Source organism: Impatiens glandulifera, chromosome 5 (genome assembly GCF_907164915.1).
Source record: "Impatiens glandulifera chromosome 5, dImpGla2.1, whole genome shotgun sequence".
NCBI lineage: Eukaryota > Viridiplantae > Streptophyta > Magnoliopsida > Ericales > Balsaminaceae > Impatiens > Impatiens glandulifera.
Genome location: NC_061866.1, coordinates 47,134,491 through 47,160,158, shown reverse-complemented (window position 1 = coordinate 47,160,158; position 25,668 = coordinate 47,134,491). Strand labels below are relative to the sequence as shown.

At 31.2% G+C, this 25,668-nt stretch overlaps 3 protein-coding genes across 3 annotated transcripts; 2 read left to right on the top strand and 1 right to left on the bottom strand.

Moving 5' to 3' along the window:
- Positions 1 to 368: 368 nt before the first annotated feature.
- LOC124938393 (DCN1-like protein 2) lies at positions 369 to 7,136 on the bottom strand. Its single transcript, XM_047478822.1, has 11 exons — positions 6,929 to 7,136; positions 6,446 to 6,507; positions 6,183 to 6,316; positions 4,831 to 4,889; positions 4,588 to 4,611; positions 4,180 to 4,262; positions 4,002 to 4,066; positions 3,822 to 3,871; positions 1,454 to 1,555; positions 829 to 888; positions 369 to 602 (listed from the first exon to the last, which is right to left on the bottom strand). The coding sequence occupies exons 1-11, from the start codon at positions 6,929 to 6,931 to the stop codon at positions 492 to 494; spliced, it is 753 nt and encodes a 250-aa protein (XP_047334778.1). The 5' UTR covers positions 6,932 to 7,136; the 3' UTR covers positions 369 to 491.
- Positions 7,137 to 11,280: 4,144 nt separating this feature from the next.
- Positions 11,281 to 20,611, top strand: LOC124937679 (DNA-directed RNA polymerase I subunit 1-like). The gene is made up of 20 exons (XM_047477979.1): positions 11,281 to 11,463; positions 12,545 to 12,704; positions 12,811 to 13,125; positions 13,896 to 14,120; positions 14,247 to 14,429; positions 14,648 to 14,810; positions 15,087 to 15,268; positions 15,445 to 15,708; positions 16,140 to 16,228; positions 16,329 to 16,476; positions 16,564 to 16,779; positions 16,885 to 17,184; positions 17,287 to 17,425; positions 17,682 to 17,887; positions 17,980 to 18,182; positions 18,263 to 18,461; positions 18,559 to 18,821; positions 18,898 to 19,038; positions 19,106 to 19,829; positions 19,908 to 20,611. Exons 1-20 carry the CDS (start codon positions 11,333 to 11,335, stop codon positions 20,520 to 20,522), a joined length of 4,866 nt encoding a protein of 1,621 aa, XP_047333935.1. The 5' UTR covers positions 11,281 to 11,332; the 3' UTR covers positions 20,523 to 20,611.
- A 2,575-nt stretch (positions 20,612 to 23,186) lies between these two features.
- On the top strand, positions 23,187 to 25,380 carry LOC124940096 (zinc finger protein WIP2-like). Its single transcript, XM_047480578.1, has 2 exons — positions 23,187 to 23,754; positions 24,739 to 25,380. Exons 1-2 carry the CDS (start codon positions 23,224 to 23,226, stop codon positions 25,180 to 25,182), a joined length of 975 nt encoding a protein of 324 aa, XP_047336534.1. The 5' UTR covers positions 23,187 to 23,223; the 3' UTR covers positions 25,183 to 25,380.
- The last annotated feature ends 288 nt before the right edge of the window (positions 25,381 to 25,668 follow it).

Below are 25,668 nucleotides of genomic sequence, written 5' to 3'. Positions count from 1 at the left end.
ACTAGATTACATTAAAATTAAATAAATTTATATTTATAAATTATAAATAATTATTATTTATTTAAATAAAATTTATTTTATAATGTTATTTACTTATTATTTTGATTTTAAAATTAAATATATATATATATATATTAAAGGTTAAAATATAAAATATTTAATTATATAATATAAATAATAATATATAATTAATATTTTTAAACTAAACTATTAGAACCAAAAGCAGATAGTTATCAAAGGTAATCAGTTCATGGCGTAAAAAAAATGATAGACCCACCCACCTGCAAATAATTTTTTTAAAAATTTTTTTTTTCTGCAAGGTTTTAACTTAGGTTAAAGCTTTGAATCAATCAATAGTAGGAGGGAAATAAAAGGAAATAGTCAAACAAAGTTTAGCTATTGAGGCATCAGTAACAAATGAAACTGCAAATTCATTTAACAACATAGACAAAGGCCACTCTCCTTGATAGAGCACATAAGATTTGACAGTCTCATCCTTGTCTTATAATGATGCTACTGTCATACAAATGCTCCACGAATTCATCAATTAGGTAAGGCCAAGCTCCTTCCGCATCATAGTTGGCCAGTGTTGGCTCCACCGACTGTATTATATTATTAACAGTAAACAAATATTGCAATTCATAATCGAATATATATGGAATGAGATAAAAAAAAAATCCATGAATTTTGGCAAAGTTCCAATAGGATCCCATGATTCTTTTTCTAAAACCTATTCCCAAAACATATTATAAAAGCTTCCCACTTTGATAACAATTGTTATATTGAAGACAAATTGAGCACAGGAAACAGATTTAGCATAATACTTACCCTTGCAAACTCCAGTAGTTGAGACCATGTATCTCTAGATATTGCCTTGTTATGTCGGGCCTGAAATAAGTAGCACCAAAAATGTTGAAAAATATACATGGAAGGATATTACAAAGCTTAATGAGTCAGATAAATACACCACTCAAGTTTAGTAACAATACCAAAATATGCATAATCTTGCACATCAAAGAGGTATAATATTTTAATAAAGTTCTTTATCACCGATATCAAACCTAAAGCTCACCCAGGTCGAAGAAAACCAAATACACTTACCACTTGAGCTACCGCATGCGTGATCTTCTTTGAAAATTCCAAAGATTGCAATATCTATTTTGTAATTTTGTCAACGGATTTTGAGGGTTTGGATTTTTTAAGGCAATGATGATCCAATATTTGTTCTATTCCATTTGACAAGATTATGAAGGCATAGTATGAATTTCACTTTAAGGATCAATCTCTAGAAATCATTCGAAATAATCAGGTAATTTACGTTAAAATGGTGTTAATTATATAAGCATTTGCATAAAGACGAGGATGAAGATGATTAAGAACGGACGCCAACATTCATAGACAAGATTAAGTAAAAAAAATCTCTCGGATGCAAAAGAAATTGTTATGGCATGACCTGTAAGAACTCGCACCAGTGGTTGACCAAGTTCCATTGCTTCTCTGCAAAGAGTAATTGCCACATCCCAATTGCAGTATCCAAAGCCAAAGATTTCTGACCCTACAAGTAGTAAATATGTTTCATTAGCTGACAATTGGAAATACAACAGCATACAATATGGAATAGACCATGAGAGCCATTTTTTTACTGTAACTTCAGTACACCACTTGTAGCCCAGTTAAGCTCATGATAAAAAGACAAATACCCTCCTTCGTTCAAAATTAAGAATCCATTTTTACTCTAAGATTAAAGCAGAATATTGGAGCTACCACTTGCATACAAATCAATCTTCATTATTGCAACACCAATCTATGTAAATAAGTGAACAATATGATTGATTATAAGAGACTTTGAAGACAAAAGTACGCCATTGAAGTTGATTATAAGTATGTTTTTTATGACATTGACGGATGCTAAGAATGAAATGCCATGCAAATCATTTGGAGAAACAGTAGAATTGATAGAGGAAATCATATATATGAAGTAGTGGAAGGAAAGGAAGAATGGGTGGAGGATAGAAGGAGCAAGAGAGTGTCTTATTGACAAGGTAAGAGTTTAACTCTTAATAGTGTAGTCTTAAATGTTTATGATGCTCTTTTTTATGCTGACTGGGATTAAGTAGATAGTTAATGGGTTGATTCATTGATAATAATATGAGAGATTTGAGTTGGATCGAATGATAGTAGAATGAGATGTATAATAGGATTGATTAGTAAGAGTAGAAAAGAGATTTTGACGGATAATGTTGCAAGGGTTAATTGAAGTATTGTGTAGGAGGTTTTCCTTTTTGTTTGTTGGTGGTTTTATTGTGGTGAGAAGATATAACAAATAAACATGGCCAAAGGAAGGGGGTGAGGAGGAAAGAAGCAAAAACAGATGAGAGGGATTGAGAAGAAGGGAAAGGATAAAGAGAAAAGCATATAAAGGAAGAGAACTATGTATATGTAAAGAAAATAAGGAAATGAAAAGAGATAAAGGAAGAATTGAATGGAGGGGTATACTAATGGAAAGATAAGAAAAGAATGAATAAATAAAGGAAAAAGGTGAAAAGGAAGAGGTAAGGTAATGTAATTTTCATCTTATGTTTTGTTTTGTGTTTGGGTGTATGGTGTGTTTGGTTGCTTGTATGTGTTTGAATGTGGTGTTTGGTAGTTGTTTTTGGATGTGAATAGGACATTTAGGGACAAGGAAATGTATAGGACGATTTTGATATTTTTGGGAATATTTTGGGTTTCAAAGGGAAGATGATAAGGGGTTATTTGTAAATGCTTTTGTCGTCGGGCATAAACGGAAAAATTAATAACTACCACCATATGCGCTTAAGAAATTTTATTCCGGACGAATAATTAGTAAATATTTTGTTTTTCAAAAGAAATTCCAAATAACCTTTTTTGTTGTAGGTTAATGAAAATCATGTTATTTGGGTAAACACAATATTAGAGGTTTAAATATATAATGAAAATATTTATTTACTTTCAAAATAGAGGGTATTTTGGTTGATAATTTGAATGCTGTGATGAATGAGTAGATTGTGATAAGTAGAAAACAGAAAATATACAAAGTAACCTAAGAACTGCAGAAATTGTATTAGAAATCCAGAAAGGGGATGAGAACTTAGAATTCTTTTCCGAACTAAACAACTCACACCTTCTAATCTGCAATAGTAGCTAATTAGCCTATTCATATATTTCTGGAAAGTTGGGTTATTTCTCTATGGGCTATAGCGTTGTGTCTTATTATTTATTAGTTTGCCCATTCTTAATTGATAATGCATTAATTTATCGAGCACATGCTTAACTATCAACCCTAGTAACCTTCCACGCACTTTTCCCTTACTTAGTCTTCAGTTTCACTGGATGTCTTCAGATTTATTGTCCTTGGTTGCTCTCTTTTCATATCAGATTATTGATTGGATAGTGGGAACCCAACATCAAATAAGGCCCTAATCTGATGAATGGATGCAGAAAATTGTGAACATGCTAAAAGACAAATAAAAGATATAGATTAATCAGGAGACCAATCATGAGGATCTTGAACATATATTTTATAGTCTACTTTTCTACTTAAATGACTAAAACTGAAATGTTCCTTAATAAGCAACCTCGGCCTCTACATGACCCAATCAATTGATCTTCAACATATATTTTATCTGACATCTATTTCGATCTTCATATTATTGCTCATCTCTTGTAGATATCATGCAACCCATAAATAATTTGAAATATGAAAACACAAAATTATGGAAATTCAAACTCCATACATGAATAAGAAATATGGATCATAAAGTCACAAACATAAAAAAACGTGTTCCATAGCTTTCACGTACCTTCTCTTTTGACCAGCCAAAGGCGAAGTTATAGATCTCTCGAAACTTTTCTGGATGATTGTGAAGAAAGATGGTTTAGTTACTACAATACTATCCATTATGTTAGTGAGATTGAAGGGGGGAAATAAGTATAGACTCAAGTTGTAATCAAGAATGAAGTGCAATATCACATGTACATACGCTCATCTTTCAGTTCAGAACGCATGTATTGTAGTTTGTCGCGGAACTTGTCAAGGGAATCTATCCTGTCAATTAGATTGAAAATGCATTGAGATCTTATCACAGAACCATTATCACTAGTTTTTGCCAAATTTGACATGAACCACTATGAATTTTTAAGTAACTTGAAAACAATTACCCAAGAGCTTGTAAACCACCAATAAACTCTTGTTTGGAAAATTCACACATGATTGCAGCCTCCATATGCCAAGAAAGGACCAGCTACACAGACAAATTATAAGTTCACATTCCACAAATAATTTGACAGTTGTAAAAGGAAAACATACAATGCAGAATGTGAACAACAAATCATATCCAGGAGTACCATGACAAAATCCAGTGAAAGAATTATGACATTGCAAAAGAATTATCAAGAACTACAAGACTTCCCCTCTTTCAGACAGTTCCAAAACTTTTGGACAGAACAAAAGAAATCAGCAATCTATAATATATTGGAGGGAAAACTTCCCAAATAACGGCATTCATTGAGATGTGATGTATATCTATCTCCTACTGGGGAAACGGGTAAATAAATATATTCACATACCATAACAATGTCCTGTGGATCCACCTGCCAATGGAGAAGAACTTGGTAAGTCATTTAACTTACATAAGAAAGCTACTTTCAAATTTACCTCAATGATCAGGTGGGGATCTCAACAAAGGCAACAAGGGAAAGAATAATGCTTAAAAGAATCTAGTTTTGGGACAAGGATGCATGAGGAGTTTCAAAATAATTTGACCACTTTTCCCTTGATTCACAAGCTATTAATGGGTAAACCTGGAATACCTGAAGATCGGTGCAGAGAAGAGTGATGCCGTCAACCAAAATCATATCAGCATAAGGGTCTGAAAAAACATGAAAGTTTCTTGGAGTTAGACTTCCTTCGATCCCAATATAAATTTTCTGTAATCAAAGCAGTTTTGTGGGAATCTAATTTGAGCTACAATTTTAAAATTTCTACCGGGTACTCCACCAAACAAAATTCACATCATAAACCGTAACATAGTCTTAGTTTTACATCATTATGATCCTTTAAGAAGCCTTTTGGCATTTTATTTTCTATTTGTATCAGTAAGGTTTTCAAAATATATATAGATAAAAGAAAAAATTTACTTTAAAGGTATACTTCATTAACTTGAAGAACCATAGCCATAATTTTTAGCATGGTAGCCCCTTACAGATATCACAAAATTTGCAGCTAAGTGCACCTTATATGACAGCATACATCAAATGTACACTTAATAGATTTTAAATCATAAAACAAAGAGAAATGATTTCTAAGATCTACAAAAATAGGACAAGTTTCTTCCACTTGATTTATTTTTTTGCTTATTCATTGCAGAAAGTCGCTAAGATAAGCTTCTTACAAATGACCACATATAATATTTTTATCACAAACTAGAAAACAATGTCACTTACTGAATCCAGAACATAAGAATTGAAGAAGAATTTAGGCTTAGATAACATTCTTTTTTTTTCTTGTGCTGATATGGTTGGCTAACATAGGACTTGCCTTCAACGGGATTTGGGCTTATCTTGGCTTCTGGTTAACGAAAACCAAAACACATTCGGATTGAACCCTGTTCGTAATGGCTCACTTGATTCAATTATGATTTCCAAAAACTGCTAATGACAAAGATAGTGTTTTGGGTATTTGTATTATTTGTTCCTTTACTTCTTGTTGTGACGATCTTTGCGATCTTGTTCACGGAAAGAACTACCTCTTTCAAAATAGAACAAGGAAAAGAAGAAGATGATGAAGACTATGCGCCATCACATGTGTGAGGATTAAAGTTAGATTTCTAGGGTTTGAGAAGAACTTGATGGATGAGAGTAGTAGGAAACTATATTTCCTTCAATTCATTAACTTATCCTCTAATACAAGAGTTTAAACTAATATTATTTATTCTCTACAACTATTTACAATTATGTCATCTATTACATTTGCAAGAATGCCTTAACCCCAATCCAACCTATTCACATCCTAACACAAAAGATAACATATTTCAATAATTAAAAAGTCAGCAACTCCGAATCAAAAGTGTCATTTTTAATTCAATGTATTAACCAACATGTAAACAATATATGATTTGAATATGCACATGCCAATAGGAAGCAGGTATAAAACATAAACTGGCCTTTGTATCTATTGTATAGTTCTTCCAAATTCCTAGAATCAGCAAATTTAACCATGGTTTGGTTGTAAAATACATCAAATGCCCCTTCGAGATGCCAATCACTTGCCTTCAAGGCCTGAAGAGCAATCTTTTCACTGCATGTTCATAAGAGAATAGATAAAGAAAAAAAGGGCCTTAAACATAGCTCCAAGAACTTCTTGTAACATAATTGGAACTTAAACAAATAAATTCAAGAGAAGCTGATCCCAAGTTATCAAAATTACCTAGCTCCAGTTATTGTCATTAATTGCTGAACCTTGTCTCGGTGACCTCTACCGAGCTTGTTCTGCAGTTGGATACAGAATCACATGACATTGACATAATTATGAATTCAATAAAAAGGGGAAAGAGACCGAATTTGTAATAAATTCATAATATCCTAGACGAATATAAAACTTCCAAGATTGTAATAATGAGTAATACAAACATAGGACAAGTTTTTCAAATAAATTAAAATATGCTACTAAAATTGAACAGATGACTGCCAAATTAGTGAATTTGCTATGATATATGACACATGCACCTAATAGAGATCAAATGAGGAATTAGAAACTGGGGTTCAAGGGTTAACCACCCTTGAGCTAAAGCAAAGAAACTGCTTCAACTTAACATGGGTTTCATATTAATCAACATGAGAAGGGATAGATGTAAACTCGGAATCTTGATTGCACCGAATACGAACCGATTGCGAGCTGAAGCAAACTCACCATTTTCAAATTTGACAGAGAAAAACCCTAGAATTCCAGATACAGAGTTAAGCAAATCAGTTCAATGGAAGGAGGGGTCGTAGAGAGAGAAACCAAGAGGTCCTGACTCCTGAGAGATGTACGGATTCTCGAATACTCTCTCTGCGATCCCCAGTCGCCACAAGCCACAAAGGAATGTTTAGGTTCTCTGGTTTTGTTCCTCTATAGAATCCTTGTCTTCTTGGGGCGGAAGGTACTTTTTCTTTAGGTATAATTATTGGTTCTATTATTTTAACTTTAAAAAATAAAATAAAATATAATAAGAATATGATTGAAGTGGTGTTAATTCTGTGGATTCGAGTAAATACATTATAAACAAAAAAAAATAATAATAATAATAATAAATAAAATAAAATAAAATTTTTTCACTCGAACTTAACCTGATCAACCCGGTCAACCCTATCAATTGAAGTAATTTTTTCCTATTAAAATTATTATTTTATTATTTAACAAAATAATTAAATAAAAATTAAAAATACATAATAAAAAAAAAATATTTTAATTTAAAAATAAAATAGCAAGACTGACAGAAATATAATAATTATGTTGATAAGTTCAACAATTTAAATTTAAAGTCTAAGTCTAAATATTAACTACTCTACAAAAAAAAATTGTTTAGGAAATTTAAAATTTTAACAAAATAAATATCAAATAACAAAAATTGTGATCAATGTTATTCGATCAAAAAAATCATCAAGCCAACCCAAATTAAATTTTTTTAATTAAGGTCCATCTGAGTTGACTCGAATCCAATCCAACACAACTTTTTTTTAGGTCAGATTTTGAGTCTAACCCAACATAATCGAAACCTGAAATCACTCCACCCTAACTCAATATTTTTCGGGTCGACTCGTGTTGGGTTCGAGGAACAGTTTCTCAAACTAACCTTGTTTGGCGTTCACTTTCCCAAACTAACCTAATTTGTTCATTTATTCCCAAACTAACCTAGTTTACTATTCAAACTCATTTATTATTTTTTTATATTTTTTTATTTTACATTTCAAATTTATTATATATATATATATATTTAAATTATTATTTATAAAAATTAAATTATTTATATTTTGATATATATTTTAAATTATTATTTTTATAAATTTGATTATTTATATTTTTGATATATAATTTAAATTATTTTTTTATAAATTTAATTATTTATATTTTAATATATATATATATATATATTTCAAATTTATTATATATATATTTACATGTATATGTGACGGTATGATTTTCATCACATAAATTTTTTTTACTATTCAAATTATTATTTATATTTATTGGGTTGTTTTTATTAAAATAATTTTAACAATTTTTCATTCAAATTATTATTTATATTTATTGGATTGTCTTTTATTAAAATAATTTTGACAACTTTTCATTATGATATAATTTCACAATAAAATTTTTATAAATTTGATTATTTATATTTTGAATTATATATTTTAATAAAAGACAACCCAATAAATGTAAATAATAATTTGAATAGTAAAAATTTTTTTATAGGGATGAAAATCATACCGCCACATATATATGTAAATATATATATAATAAATTTGAAATGTAAATATATATATATATATATATTAAAATATAAATAATTTAAATTATAAAAAAATAATTTAAATTATATATTAAAAATATAAATAATCAAATTTATAAAAATAATAATTTAAAATATATATCAAAATATAAATAATTTATTTTTTATAAATAATAATTTAAATATATATATATATCTATATATATAATAAATTTGAAATATAAAAAAAATAAAAATGAGTTTGAATAGTAAACTAGGTTAGTTTGGGAATAAATGAACAAACTAGGTTAGTTTAGGAAAGTGAATGCCAAACAAAGTTAGTTTGGGAAACTGTTCGGGTTCGAGGGTCGAGTTTATTTTTTACACTCCTATGAATCTATGATTGATAAATATAAGAGATAATAATTAGTATAATTGATAAAAGTTTAGTATTATGATTATGTAACCATTCATATTCTTATTATAATGTTTGAATTTATTAAAGGAAAATTATTACTATCTTTAATCGAAACTAATATTAACTAGCATAAATACAATGATTACAGAAATTAAGAATATATATAAAATATTATTTATCTATAAATATTTTAGATAAAATTAATATTATTCAAATTTAATAAATTTATATTAGTTTTAGTTTGTAAAAATTAAGTTTAATCTTAAACTTAATATTAACATATATTTATTTTCTCACCACCCACTTAATATTTATCATTTATAAAAATTATATATATATTATAGTGTTATTATATATATAATTATTGATAAGATAATATATATTTTATTGATTAATTATAGAGAAAAATATAAGATAAAATCTTTTTATATTTTTTTTAATTTTTCTATCATTTATATATATATATATTATAATTAATGAGAGAGAAAATAATTAAGAAAAAATATAATTATTATTATTTACCATTTATAAATATATATACATAATAATATATTATATTATAGTATATTGTTATTATATTATATGTAAATATATATTATAAATAATTTTTTATTATATAATTAATTAGAATAAAAGAGTAATTATAAAATAATGTTAGAGTGGAATGCGGATAAAAATAAAATATTTTTGATGATATTTGTAACGATGATGTATTTGAAATGTCACATTAAGTTTAAAAAAAGCATTTTATTTTTTATATATAGTCGGGTATCGAGTTTGAGTTTCACACATTTCTCATCCCGACCCCGTACCCGATTTAAAATACCTGAACCCGACTATCAAATACTCACATATATCAGACATACAAGTACTCATTATCATTCATATTTTTACCGCTAGTAACAAAAAATGTCTAACACAGACATAATTTTTCTTTAATATTAAAGATAAAACAATTAATATTGAGTAATAATAACAGATTAAAAGACGATTTTAAGCTGTTGATATTAACACATCTGCACTAAAGCGTTTTTCCAACAGTTGGTATTGACCCTCGTTATCAACCGTGGATAAACATTTTTTTTTAATAGTGCACAAATGTGAGGCTTTGAGCTCTACCTATAAACCGGTATTTTAAAACTAAAAAAAAAATATCTGGAATTCTCCCACCCTTATAAACAGGCATCTATTAGGTTTGGGTAGCTCTATTGGGATTTGTTATTTGTGATTGCTTTTTAATTCAAAAATCTCTTAAATCAATGTCTATCTATTTTTGAAATATTCTTATTATAAATTAATGATATAATTTTAATTTAAAAAAATAAATAAATGAATGGTATAATCCAAAACTTTAGAAACTAAAATTCAAGTATACAGTTATTTTGAGAAACAAACTCACCCGTTTCCACTTTGACTTATCACCCAAAAAAAAAAGTTAAATAAAACAATTGGATTATTAGTTTATTGAAACAAAGATTTATACCAATACTTTATATTATAATAAAGAAAATTTCACAAATAACTAGATAAACTATTAGTTATATTATAACAAGAAGATTTATACTAGTTTTATTGATTCAGATTTTCAAATTTTCACTGTTCAAAATATAACATAGTAAATTCAAAAGTCGACATGTTCATCAACCAACCAACATATTTTAAAATAATTTTAATAATTTTGGCTAAGTTTATTTTATTTTGGAATGGATATTTTTATTTTTATTTAATATAATAATTTTATTTAAATATAAAATGTTATGATTTTCATAAAATATGTAATTATTTTAGTTAAACATTATAATAAGTTTGATTTAATCTCCTAATACAATTTTTAAAAAATTATTATTTAATATAATATATATATATATTTTTTATTTTAACGTATAATATTTAAGTTAATTTTTATTTATTTATATTTATAATTTGTATATATAACATATTGTAATATATATCTTATTGATAGAAATGGATTCTATTAAAATCGCCCAAACTAGGCCCATTGACATTGGCCCATATCTTCTTCTTTTTGTTATAGCTATAAACCCAAAATCTCTTCTCCGCTCTTTTATTTATTCCTTCACGTAGCAAAGCACTCATTAGTTCGCCTCCTTCTCAACGCCGCCGCCGCCGCTGCTGCCGGCTTCCTTCTCAACGCGCCGTCGTCGCCGCCGACTGCTTCCTTCTCAATAGAACCTTCGTCGCCGGCTTCCTTCATTGCCTTTTCAGCGTTTCTTTATCAACAGAAACATGGCTCAATCCGACAAGGTAATCTAATATAATCTTACTAATCTTATCGTTCATCTACTGTTACTAATTGAGAAAGACATGTTTGATTAATGAATGTAGTTTCTTTTAGTAGTCGTATATCTAATGAAGCTTATTGCAGGATGCATCGGAGACGGTGGAAGGTGTTCAGTTCAGTTTTATGACAGATGAAGAGGTCAGAAAGCACAGTGTGGTCAAAATCACAAACCCTATATTGTTAGATAGTATGGACAAGCCTGTGCCTGGTGGTCTTTATGACCCATATATGGGCCCATTGGATGAGCAATCACCGTAAGTTTCATTTATATTCAGAACCTTATTTTTTGTATTGATAAATATATTTTCCCCTTTCTTTCAATGGGATTGGAATTATCAAGTAAAATTTGAATGATCTCAAATGTCCTGATATGTTATAGGTTTTGGTGATTAAGGTTATTTATTGTCATGTTAATTTAGTGATGTTGATGTACTGAAGGTGTGATATTTTTAATTTACATCATCAAGTGGTAAAGTTGTAGAATTTAATAAATTTTGAGCAAGACCTCTATGAAACTTTAGAATTGTCTTTTGGGTTAAAAAGTGTCAGCTTGGAGGAGTGGAATGAAATTGGTCTAATTTTTAGAGAGAATTTAGATTATTAGAGATGCTTAAATATATTTACAGATATTTAGAGAAAGCATTTAAACTCTGGAGTTGCTTCACTATATTTTCAGAGTAAAGTAGTTTGGTTGGGTTCTTTGTTTTTAGGATAGAGAATCTAGCTTTCATAAATCAAATTTGGATGGGATGGAATGCACACAATGTGGTTTGATTGATTGATGATACCTTTCATGATTGACTAATATTTCTTATTGTCCTGATTTGTGGTTAACAAGCATTTGGTGACAATGTTCTAGATTTATGGAAAAATTATCTGAAATAAGGATGAATACAAAAAAATTGGATGTTTTTAGAACTTCTTGTTTATATATGTGGTTTTGCAAAAGATGGATGAATGAGCATATATGGATTTGTTGCTTTCTAGATGATAATGACAGTTACTCAAATTAATCATAAACATGAAAGAGTGTAAGGTCCTGGAAATACACAAACTGCAGAGTTGCATAAACAATGAAATCTAGAAGCAAGTGGATTTTGTTTAGGTTAACTATTGAGATATATGATCACGTTCTTCTGTTGTTTTTTCTTTTTTCTTTCTCAAATGCAAAAATTTAAGTACATTCCCTTGCTTAAATTTATTTAACATGGGATTTCCTTCTGAACAAGGCTATTTTCTTTGATAATACGCAAGTGATTTATCGAATTGAACAAGTCTATGTTAAATTCTATTTTGCCAATTTGTTAATAAGGTATATTTTCTTTCTAAATGCAGTTGTAAATCATGTGGCCAGCGGTACTTTCACTGTCCAGGTCATTGTGGCCACATCGATCTTGTTACACCAGTCTTTAACCCTTTGATGATTGACATGCTTAACAATATTCTGCATAGTACTTGCTTCTTCTGCCTTCATTTCAGAGAAAATAAGAATCAGGTAATCCAACTTTACCTTTATTTTTGGCAAAGGCATCATGCTAATCTTGTTTGTATCCTTTGCAAAAAAAATTGGCTTATTTATTGAGTATACATTTTCATGCAAGGTTAACAAATGTGCTGCTCAATTGGAACTTATTGCCAAAGGGGATATTGCTGGAGCCAAAAGATTAAAGTCATCCTCACTAGACACCGAAATGCTTCCTGAGGACAGTGATATGAGTCATATTTCATCTTCTACAGTTCATAGTAGTGAAGAAACTTGCTATTCAGATAATGGAAGACAAGGATGGACATCTCTTCAATTCACAGAAGCAATGTCTATTTTGTATACATTTTTGAAGATTAAAACGAAGAAGTGCAAGAACTGTGGAAATAAAAATCCGAAAATCACTAGACCCAGTTTTGGATGGTTTAAATTGGTAAACCTTCTGATACAATTTTTTCTTTTGTATGTGTTTCCTTTTGTTTTTTTTTTTCTCAATTAACCGTCCTCTATAAAAAAGACAAACAAATTGTCTCAGTTAGAATGGTCCAATTGCATTTTCTTATGTTAATTACCTAATATGCTCCTTAATTTAGTAATTGGGACATTACAACACTTATTTGTGTTTAAGAAATTATTGTTTTAGCACAAACACTATCTTTATGAGGAATATTATGGAAATTAAGGAGGTCATCGTGTGCCCATTTATTAATGGGATTTTGCTCTTCAGATAATTATCAAACTAAGAATCAAATAGAAGAGATTTTTGTTTCAACTAAATTATTATGTTGACTTTTGAAAAAATAACTTATTAGGAAGTGTTGCATTTGAGTATTGTGTTTCTAGGGATTTAGAACAACTAATCATCTCCACATTAACTGAAGTTGCTTAGTTTATATGTTCTGTTTTCTCTGAACAGGTTTCTCATAATACTAAGTTAAGCTGGGATGCTAGTGTTAACGATAACTTGTGATTTCCTTGATGTATACATGGCCTGCCTGCTCATTCTCCACTAGCTCAATTTACCTCGAATACAATATGCTTTAGTGTTTAAGTTGTCCGGATAAAATGAAACAATTATAGAGTCCATGCATGGTTTGCTTCTTCTTTTTATTATTAATGAAGTCACATTCCATGATTAGATTTTAAAAAATGAAGTTGAGAATGAACGTTTTGCTTCTCTTATTTTTTCTTTGATCATCGCAGAAATATTCGAACAACTCCGATGTTGAAGGTAATGTGGTTAGAGGCAACTCTGCGAAAGAGTTATATGGTGAAACTGAGGAGAGATCCTCCTCGGAAGTCTTAGATGGTGACAGTAGTATATCAAAAGGAGCTATCTCAAAAAACAAACAAAGAAAAGAAGATAACATTGTTGATGAATTCACTAAGCAAAAGAACTTCTTTTCAGGGCCTCTTTTACCATATGAGGTATGTCTTTGATGGTGCCAATTTTGGTATGAAAGCCATTTTTCTTTTTGACAACCTACAATTTGTCATGTATCTTTTTGTCCACACTCCACATTGATTTGACCACCTAAAAGTTGTAACTTTCAGGCGAGGGAGATTTTGAAGCGTTTGTGGGAAAACGAGGCTCCTTTATGTTCTTTTATCTGCAATATTCAGCATAATAAACATCACAATGATTCTGCAAATGTTTCCAGCTATTCTATGTTTTTTTTGGAGTCTGTTCTTGTACCCCCTACTAAGTTCCGCCCCCCGGCCAAGGGTGGTGATTCTGTAAGTACATTCTTTCTATCAAGCACTAATTATTTATACTCATGCTTTGTTCAATATTTGGACAAAGAAGGATTCCCTGATTTTTTTAATTTTAAATTAAAAAGTTAAAATAATGATGTTTCAGCTCAAAGATTATTGTTTGCATGCTTTATTTCCATACTAAATTGGTTGTCCAGTGTTATATATATGCCTTTGTCTTTGATTTTTCTTTTCTTTAGGTGATGGAGCATCCTCAAACGGTCTTAATGGAAAAAGTGTTGCAGTCCAATATAGGGTTGGCAAATTCTTATGCCAACAGTGCTGATCGATCAAGGACTATTGACCGGTTGAGGGAACTTCAACAATCAATGAATGTGCTGTATGATAGCAAGACATCTACAGGTGGGTACATTATATCTCTAGTCTTTTCATGCTTGCTATTGTCTCCTGCACCCTGTAACCCAAAATGAGTGTCTACACGGTCAGAAAACTTGACCTTTACTGTAAACTTGACCTATACTGTAAAGGCTTTACATACTTGCATACAAATGACTGGCATCCAAGGTTCTGAATTGTTACACCTATAGCACCTCAATATTTTTCTTTATTGTTCTATAGTGGGGATACAACCATGTCACTTTTGGGGTTATTCTAAGTGTTTTTCCACATTTTATATAGGTAAGGATTCTGCTTCTGGCATTTGCCAATTACTGGAGAAAAAAGAAGGCATCTTCCGTCAGAAAATGATGGGGAAACGAGTTAATTATGCATGCCGTTCTGTTATATCTCCCGATCCTTATTTGGCTGTTAATGAAATTGGAATTCCTCCTTACTTTGCGTTAAGGTTGACATATCCAGAGGTAAATAAGTTAATCTGAATCACAATTAGTTTAGTCGTAAAGCTGTTTTTGAGAAGTTTTCTACGCGCAGTTCTCACTGAAATGTTGTTTACTCATGCTTATGGTTGCTTGCTTTATTGGGATTTACTGGTAGATATTGCAAATTCTTATCCTGAAGTTTCTTATTATGCTTGCAGAGACTGACTCCTTGGAATGCCACAAATCTAAGAAATGCCATCATTAATGGCCCTGAAATTCATCCCGGAGCTACTCATTATGTTGATAAGATGTCTACTGTGAAGCTTCCCGTAAATAAGAAAGCGCGTGTTGCTATTTCGAGGAAACTTCCTTCTTCAAGAGGTGTGGTGTCACTGTTTAGCAAGAGCTCAGAAGGTGATTATGAGGGAAAGACGGTTTATCGCCATCTAAGGGATGGGGATATTGTGCTTGTCAATCGGCAGGTTTTTTTTTGTCTCTCTGTCTCTCCATTTGAGTAAATAATAACAAATAGACAAGGGTACATTGCTTGTTTGCTAAGTTTGGGGAGTCATCAATGCATGGACTCTTTTCGGATGGCAAAAACATGGCTGCTAATCCTATATATTATTTTTAACTTTGTACTCCTGTCCGCCCCAAATGTGTACAAATTGACCATTACTTTAAAGAAATTATCAAGTGCAAATTTTGAACAAAAACTCATTTCCAATCTATACCTGACCTCACCTGCCAGTTTATGCAAAAGCAAACTGCTCATATCATGTGCATAGTTTACCGATGAATTGAAGCAATATCATGTGCAAATTTGATACCATTGGATAGTGTAATTTCAAGATTAACCGTTTTTAGTGAATTCTTATTCTGACGATATGTTGTGCTCAATCTATCTTGGCAGCCCACACTCCACAAGCCAAGTATAATGGCACATGTTGTTCGAGTGTTAAAGGGGGAGAAAACTCTGAGAATGCATTATGCCAATTGCAGGTTCCTCCTCTATGCACACATTTCATGAGCTCTTCATTTTTTACTTTATACTAGTAGTCAAAATACATTTGTTGTCTCTAAATAAGCAATTTACTTGTAGTTCCTATAATGCTGATTTTGATGGTGATGAAATGAATGTCCATCTTCCTCAAGACGACATCTCACGCTCTGAAGCATATAACATTGTAAATGCTAATGAGCAATACATTGTTCCGACGAGGGGGGATACTGTTAGGGGGTTAATTCAGGTGACGTAACCTAAATCCACAGTTACTTTTATTGCTTACTACTTCCAGATGTTGCTGCTGGTTTTGATATTTTGTCTTATCTGTCAGGATCACATCGTAAGTGGTGTCATCCTTACGATGAAGGACTCATTTTTAACGCGCGAACAATTTAACCATCTCCTATATTCCTCTGGAATTTTCACTGCCTCTAGTGGTTCACTGTACAGTAATCAAGTGAAGAAGATATCCTTGCTAATTGAAGCAAACCTGCCACCAATTTTACCTGCAATTTTGAAACCAAGTCCATTATGGACTGGGAAACAGGTAACTATTTCAAAATATGTTTTCTATTTCTTTTGAATTATTAAACTAGTACGAACTCCTTATCTTCTCATGATTTGTTTTTAACTCCATTTATTGTCACCCTAGGTCATTTCTGCTGTTCTAAATTATTTGACAAGAGATTACCCCCCATTTACTGTTGAAAAAGAGGGTAAGATTCCATCTTCTTATTTTCGTGACGAGCCTACTAAAAATGTATTGGACATGAAAGAAGAGAAGGGTGAACACGTTCTCTTAATCTGGAAAAACCAACTTGTGCGTGGAGTAATTGACAAGGCTCAGTTCGGGAAGTATGGATTGGTTCACACGGTGCAGGAACTCTACGGGTCAAATATTGCAGGCTTGTTATTGTCAGCATTTAGCCGCTTGTTTACAGTCTTTTTACAGGTGAAGCTTTCTCTTACCCCGTCTTTGCTCCTTTTGTAGTTTGTTAGAGTACCAATGTTATGTTCTGTTATGTGAAGAACTGTATTCGAATTTATATTTCAGTTCCACGGGTTTACATGTGGCCTTGACGACCTAATGATATTGCCTAAAGCTGACGTGGAGCGCAACAAGTGTCTAGAAGATGGTGAAGCTGGTGAAATGGTTCACTGTAAATTCCTGAATGTCATTCAGGGTACAATTGGTATGCACTGCTACATAGTATAAATATCTATCATTTGTGTAAATTCCCTCATCTCTCGTTAGTTTGGAATTGGAATGAATTTGTCTTTGGAGGCACCCTCAAGCAATCACACAATTCTATACATTTTTGGGGAGTTTTTTATGGAATAAAAGAGAATGACTCCTTCTAAGTAAAAAGAAGGAAATGTTCTAGGGAGATTTTGTCAAATCTTGCCTGTAATATTGTCTCTGTGTGTATGTTTACTCTGGTGTTGCAGGTTCCTCAAAACTGCAATTGGAAATTGAGAAAGCAATACACAACAATGGTCAAGCAGCAGTTACTTTACTGGACTTGAGGATGAAGAATGAACTGAATGACACTGTTTCCACCATCAATAAGAAATTGCTTACCAAAGGAGTACTGAAAACCTTTCCTAAGAATTGCATTTCTCTTATGACCATTAGTGGGGCTAAAGGCAGTACGGTAATTATAATGAATTTTCCATGTTCCTTTCCTAGTTTAAATAACTTTATTTCTAGCGATTGGCCTAAAACAATTTGTAACATGGTAAACAGGTCAATTTCCAACAAATATCTTCTTGCCTGGGTCAGCAAGAGCTTGAAGGGAAAAGGGTACCTAAAATGGTTTCTGGAAAAACGTTGCCTTGCTTCGCCCCATGGGAATTTACATCTAGATCTGGAGGATTTATTGGCGATCGATTTCTCACTGGTCTGCGTCCTCAAGAGTACTATTTCCACTGCATGGCTGGTCGTGAAGGGTAAAAATTGCATAACAATGATTTTCCAGATAGCTCGTAAAGAATTATAACATGCTAAAGAATCATCATCACCCATGCAGGTTGGTTGACACAGCAGTAAAAACTTCTCGTAGTGGATACTTGCAAAGGTGCCTGGTTAAAAATATGGAGAGCCTGAAAGTTTGCTATGATTATACTGTTCGAGATGCAGACGGTTCTGTTATACAATTCACCTATGGTGGGGATGGTGTCGATGTTCACAAAACAGGTTTTATTACTGAGTTCAAGGCATTGACACAGGTGAATACGCCTTTTATTCTTATCTTGTCTACATTAAAATGTATACTATATTTTTGGTACTATAATCGTTCTTTTCCCAAAACCTTTGAATTTTCAGAACCAGGAAATTATTAGCCAGAAATATCGAGATCATCTTGATTTTAATTCTTACATCACGGGGTTGCCAGAAATGCTAGCAAAGAAAGCAAAGAAGTACATAGAGAAGTTGAATGAAGTGGAAAAAACGGCTACTAACAAAAAACAGTTGAAACGCTTGTTGAAGCTTGTGAGGCAGAAATATATCTCGAGCCTTGCACACGCTGGGGAACCAGTTGGGGTAATTGCTGCACAGTCAGTCGGTGAACCGTCAACTCAGATGACGTAAATTCTTCCTCCGTTTTTATTTTCATTTTTCTGACATTTGGTTTTATTTTCACTTAATATTTTAATTATTCAGACTAAACACTTTCCATCACGCCGGTCGAGGTGAGATGAACGTTACTCTAGGTATTCCCCGCTTACAGGAGATCTTGATGACTGGTTCTAATGAAATCAAGACTCCAATCATGACATGCCCGTTTCTTGAAGGGAAACTGAGGTGAGTTATGATTAATTTTATTATATAAAAAGGATTCAGAATTAAATTCTCCATTTTTTTTTGGCAGTTCCCGAGTTAATGAAATTGTGAAAGAGGTTAGGAAGATAACTGTCGCAGATGTGATTGAGAGCATTGAAGTAAGCGTTTTGCCAGTTTTCCAGAAGGACCAGCATACTTCTGTTTACAAACTCAAGTTAAAATTCTCCAAAGATGAAGAGGATTTGTTGGAAGAATCTAAGGATATTCTAGAAAACATGTACGTAAGGGAGCTGGAAGATGCTATAAAACATCATATGATTCTTCTCTCCAGACTCAGTGGAATAAAAAATGCGGAGATTGAACTAAGCTCCGATTTCTCATCCGAGACAGATGAAGATGGTTCCAAGGCCAAATCAAGTAAGGGGGTAGAAGATGATGACGATGAAGTTGATGTTGAAGAACAGGCTGATGATCTGGGTCTTACAGAGAAAACAAGACGTCAGGCTACAGATGAAATGGATTATGATGATGTATCTGACGATGATCTCAATAAAACAGAGACATCGGAAATGGATGAAAGAGAAAAGCAAGATGAGGATTCCAACGAGGAGAATGATACAACGGACGACGAAGATTCCAAGATGAAAAAGAAAAACCCTGACCCAACAGAAAGCAACGAGAAGGAAAAAGCAGAAGTTAAAAGACCTAGGACTAAAAAGGAATCGGATAAATCAATCTTTGTCGCTGCCGAGGGTTTAGACTTCGAAGTTCACTTCAGCTTTACTGACGAACCGCACATTTTGTTAGCTCAGGTTTGTTTTTCATTTCTCACAACATATTGATTTATTTGTTTTCACATTCTTTAAAACCAACTGTTAATGTTGTTACAGATTGCTCAAAAGGCTGCTAAGAAAGTTTGTTTAAGAAATTCTGGAAAAATTGAGACATGCCATTCGGTTAAATTCTCACGGGAAGGAAGAGACCAGGTGATCTGGCCCGAAGTTGATGATGTGGCTGTTTCCCATGAAACAAACGATTCCGACGAAAACGATCCGGGTCCATGGGCGCTTAAGATGGCAGGGATCGATTTCGAAGCCCTATGGGAAATGCAAGAGGATCTAGACGTAAACAGGATTTATTCTAATAACATCTACTACATGCTTACAAATTACGGAGTAGAAGCTGCAAGAGAAACAATCATAAGAGAAGTCAACAATGTCTTCAGCAGCTACGGTGTGGAGATCGATCCTCGCCACATCAGCTTGATCTCAGACTTTATGACCTATACAGGCAGTTACAGGTCTATGAGCAGACATGGTGCCATATCAGACTCAACATCGCCTTTCCTAAAGATGACATTTGAGACCGCTTCGAAGTTCATAGTGGAGGCGTCCTCTCACTCAATGATTGACGCCATGGAAACGCCTTCTGCGAGAATATGCCTCGGTTTGCCTGTGAAAATGGGTACAGGCAGTTTCGATCTTTTGCAGAAAATGGATTATTAGTAGTAGTAGTGGTAATATTAAAAAATTTTGATTTTGAAATGTGAAATGATGTTTCATGTATAATGAAAGATGAATGTTTTAATTTTTTTATATTTTATTTTACCCATTTGTAGTTTCAAGAAACAAGATTTGCTTTTTTTGAATGAACCCAAATTTGATTTGTTTATTTTAAGCAACAAATGCTTGGATCAATGTGTATTTTCTCCATCTTCTCCAGACATTATTATGGGAATCCAGAAAATGGCCGAAATTGAATTGAGTCCAAACCGACCAGAGAGCACTATTACCAAACCAAATGCTGGGATAAATGTATATATTTTTGGGGATTTGGGTTTTCGTATTGGGATCTTTCTCATTTTTTTTTTTTACTTTTTTACTTTTTTACTTTTCTGTTTTAGGTTTTTATGAAGTTACCCTACTTTAGTTTAGGTTGTTTCTTAATGAAATTGAACATGATATCTTTGATTTATTAGGTTAGTTTATTTCTCTTTTGAGATACCCAATAGTATATCTTAGAGATCTTCTTCCAACTAGAACTATATCCTGTTTGTTTTTGCACCCTAATTAGTTACCTAGTCTTTTGATTTTTCTTAATGAAACCAAGAATATCAAATTCGAAAACCGACATAACATGTGCTTATATGTTTTGAGCTTATCTAGCTTGAATTCACTATTTTTAACTTTTTATATACTCGGATTTTACGAGTTTTTTTATTTTTTATCTTTTCGAGTATATATTAAACTAAGTAATAGAATTTTAGGGTATATTTTAGGAACCAATCAATTTTTGACCTTGATGACACTACTAAGCGATTTATGGAGATGTGATGAAAACAAAATGAAGCAATGATATAAGATTTAATAATCTTTTTAGATGGCAGGGTGAGTTATTTTGGTTTTATATAGGAAAATTGTTTCATTTTTTTAAGTGTTGAGTAAATATTACACCATAGAAAATTAAATTTGGTTTTTCATCTAGATTAACATAAATTATTGGCTGAGGAAGTGTCAGAGAATAAAATCAGGTTTAAAAAAAAATAAACATTAACCATGGCATTGAATATTAATATGTAAGGACATTAATTAAGTCAAATACATCCCCTTAAACTTTACAAAAAGATATTTTCAAGTAAAATTTTTATGAATATCATAAACTAATTAATAACCAACTATATTGTTAAACAGGAATGTATTTTTTTTATTTTTATTTTGAAAGTTTGCATAACCCTTTAATTTAATGTGGTTTTAGTGATAATCGAGTTGTTTTATAGCTCGAAAAATAGAGGTAAAGAAAAAGTATAATAATGTGGCATGACTAAATTAATTAATCCTGATCTTAATAAGTAATATTTCACTTCTTTGTAATGGATTAGGAAAATAAATGCAATTGGGTTATATTGTAAATTGTATTATGCCAAATTATAATTAATTTCCATTTCTTCCCCATACAGGTGTGTCCCCACCATGCAGCAAAAGGAAATGTTTTAAAGGCCTCTTAATTTGTTGCTATTAATTCTTTGTTGACTGCATGCACAATTTGATTGCTTACAAAATTACAATCTACCCCCCATAAAATAACCATGTTTCAACTTAATTAATTATGTTTCATAATACTCTTATTATATTTTTCTTTTACTTTTCAGAAACTATAAATATTGCAAAGGCTGGGATCATAGGTTTGACACAACATTCATATAACCCTAGAATGAACAACCTAGAAGGAGCACATGTTCAAATAAAAAAATTTAAGGAAAATATTCCTCCATGCTTTTGGGTCTTTTAAAAATGTGGAGTTTGTATCATATTCGACTTAATTGTCTAAACTATTGGTATTCAATTGATTCTCCGAACATTGCGTTTTCTCCACCCATGGCGACATTTCTTTTCTAGTTACATTTCCTTTGACACCAAGATTGTTAATTATAATGGTAGCAAGAAAGACGATAAAAAGTATTAAAAATGCGTGAAAGTTCACGCGAGTCTTGGTTCTTAGTTCGCACAACATATTAGGTTATGTATTTTTGTTTGGATTTACCTAACAAGTTTATTTTAATAACTTTATTTGGATTTTGTTTTCATCCTTAACATTGTGACTTGATAAGAAAAAAATACTCAAATAGTGGAGACAAATGTTTTCAACACTATTTTTTTTTTATATATACCGACTTTATTTTTTTCATAATTTAAAAAGTTAAATAAAAGTAGTACATAATACATTTATATTAAATAATTCTTGTTAGTCAACAATGTACGTGTTATTTAATTGTCGGTATATTAACTAGATTCCCCAAAGACCAAGATAACATTTTGGTAAACCTAGATCTTTCTTAATTTTTTCAAGTTACATTTTACATTTTACATTTTTTTCCAGGTTAATTAATGTAATTTAATTCCTGTTAAATCTATGTACTTATTTTTATTCTATATTGATATTCATAAAACTGTATGTTAGAAGAAAATAAAATAAAGGTGAGACATTTTTTTATCACTTTAGAAGTGACTCATAGAGTTTCAAATTGTTAATATAATTATTTAAATTTTAATAATATAAATTGTAACATAGAAAAAAACAGTGGGTAATTAATTAATTTTCTCCAGTGGCACCCTTTTATAAATATTATTCATTATCTCTCTATAAAAGAAAGTGATCAAGGTCCATTCTTTCTTTCTTCTCCACCCTTTTTTTTCTGCAACTAACATCATGAAAGACCATCCTTATAACTCAAATCTCTATTCTCATCATCAACGGTTCAGATTCAGCCATACAAATCAGACCTTCTTCTCAAACAATTTCTTTACTTTTAATTATCATGAAGCAGCTGGTCAAATCCCTTTATCTCCTCCTCTTAGAGAAGCACTTCCCCTCTTAAATCTAAGCCCTATGAGAAATCAACAACACCATCAAGAACAAGAACAAGAACATGAACAAGAACAAGAACAAGAACATCACTCATCTGGTGTTACAGTTGCACTTCACATAGGACTTCCAAACCCTAGTCCTGCAGACATGGCAGCCATTCTATCATCATCTTCTTCTTCTTCTTCAACAACTACTACCACTTCTAGTAATGATCAGAAAACTGATGGAGATAAGATTGAAGGTGAACATATGAACAGATCATTGAACAAAGGACAGTATTGGATTCCATCCCCTTCTCAGATTCTCATTGGACCAACTCAGTTTTCTTGCCCTGTTTGTTTCAAGACATTCAACAGATACAATAACATGCAGGTGATCAGATCTTTATTTATTATTTCTCATCATTTTATTATTATCATCATCATGTCAATTTTACATCAAGTAACCTAAACCCTAGCTATATGTGTTGTGTTGACTCTCTCTTTTAATTATTATCTAGTTTCCATTTTTGACTATTTCATTAATCTATTCACCTTGAAATCAATTATCATTCCTTCCTTTCAAATGGAGTTTTTTTTACTGTTAACCCTTTTTACCAATTTATACAATCCCTTCATCATACAATTTATTAACCTAAATGCCAAATACAGTCTTATTTTTTAAAATATTTTTTAATTAATACCTTAAGTCATAACCCAACTTTTTAACCGATAACAAACAAGTTTATTTAATGGGTTATTTAAATAACTCAAAAAACTTATTTTTTTTTTTTGCTGTATTCAATAAAATAATTTCTAAATACCCTTGTTTGACTATTAGGTAAAAAGACATAAATATATAATTAAAATATTTTTTTTAAAAAATAAATACAATATATTCAATATGATAATTGAAAGATGTAATGAATGTATAGATTATTTGAAATTGTCAACTTTTTACAGATTTACAAACTTATAAAGTTATTATTTTCAAATAACCCTATTTGTTAAAATGGAAGATTATTCTCATATTTAATTTGTTAAGAATATTTTCATGTGGGGGATTTATAATCATATGGGTGATGGGTTGATAGGACATGACCGGATATGAAATATTAATTGGATTGAACAACACATCCAATGTTCTTTCTGCTCCATATATATATATATTTATTTATTTATTTATTTATGAGTACAATGCTTTGAAGTCTGTGTAAGATTGAAAAGTCATTTTCTTTCCCAGAACTGTTCCCAGATAGATAGATCATTTCCTGTTAAGGAATCAAGAATTTCCTTTTCAACCTGCAAACAAGACATTATTTTAACATTCATGATTTATATATATGTCACATATCATCATGTGTTCTTAAAAATATAGATGCATATGTGGGGGCATGGATCACAATATAGAAAAGGACCAGAATCATTAAGGGGAACTCAACCAACTGGGATGCTAAGACTTCCTTGTTACTGTTGTGCACCCGGGTGTAGAAACAACATCGATCATCCGAGATCTAAGCCGTTGAAAGATTTCAGAACTCTTCAAACACATTACAAGAGGAAGCATGGGATTAAACCTTTTAGTTGTAGGAAATGTGGTAAAGCTTTTGCTGTTAGAGGAGATTGGAGGACACATGAGAAGAATTGTGGAAAGCTTTGGTATTGTATTTGTGGTTCTGATTTTAAACATAAAAGGTCTCTTAAAGATCATATTAAAGCTTTTGGTCATGGACATGGAGCTTTTGGTGTAGATCGATTTGAAGAAGAAGAGGAAGAAGAAGAAGATGGTGGTGAAGATCATGATGATGATGATGAAGAATAATAAAAACAAAAAATGGGTAGTAGGGTACTTTATAATATATATATTATAATTTATATTCCAAAATGAACTTATCTCTTTTACATGATTATTATTATTATTATTCTCTATGTTTCTTTATAGACCTTTTAATGATATAATGAAGGATTCAACTAGCTAGCTAGTTATATGTATTTATTTTATAGAGCATAATTTCTTGGCTTCTAATTTTGTGTTGAGTTTAGATATTATGATATTTTTAATTTTGTTTATAGAAAAAATATTTTGTGTATGTAATTTATGGTTGTAGTAGACTGTGTACGTAATATTTACTATATTTACTGTTGGTTAATTTGAGGAATTGTATAATAAATGCCAAGATCATTGGAAAACTCATCTTTTAAGAGCTTGTGTGATGTTGGTTTATTTAGGGTTTTTTTGGAAAATAAAAATGATGAAAAAATATGTTATTTAAGTTTTTAATTGATTGAAATTACTATAAGATTTTGG

Coding starts and splice junctions, on each gene's coding strand:
- LOC124937679 (XM_047477979.1), top strand. CDS start 11,333: ATGACAGATGAAGAGGTCAGAAAGCACAGTGTGGTCAAAATCACAAAC. Junction 15,269..15,444: donor TAAGGTTGACATATCCAGAG/GTAAATAAGTTA, acceptor TTATGCTTGCAG/AGACTGACTCCTTGGAATGC. Junction 19,830..19,907: donor CGCACATTTTGTTAGCTCAG/GTTTGTTTTTCA, acceptor ATGTTGTTACAG/ATTGCTCAAAAGGCTGCTAA.
- LOC124940096 (XM_047480578.1), top strand. CDS start 23,224: ATGAAAGACCATCCTTATAACTCAAATCTCTATTCTCATCATCAACGG. Junction 23,755..24,738: donor ACAGATACAATAACATGCAG/GTGATCAGATCT, acceptor TTAAAAATATAG/ATGCATATGTGGGGGCATGG.
- LOC124938393 (XM_047478822.1), bottom strand. Junction 4,067..4,179: donor GGTGGTTTACAAGCTCTTGG/GTAATTGTTTTC, acceptor TCTAATTGACAG/GATAGATTCCCTTGACAAGT. Junction 3,872..4,001: donor TTCTGAACTGAAAGATGAGC/GTATGTACATGT, acceptor ACAATCATCCAG/AAAAGTTTCGAGAGATCTAT.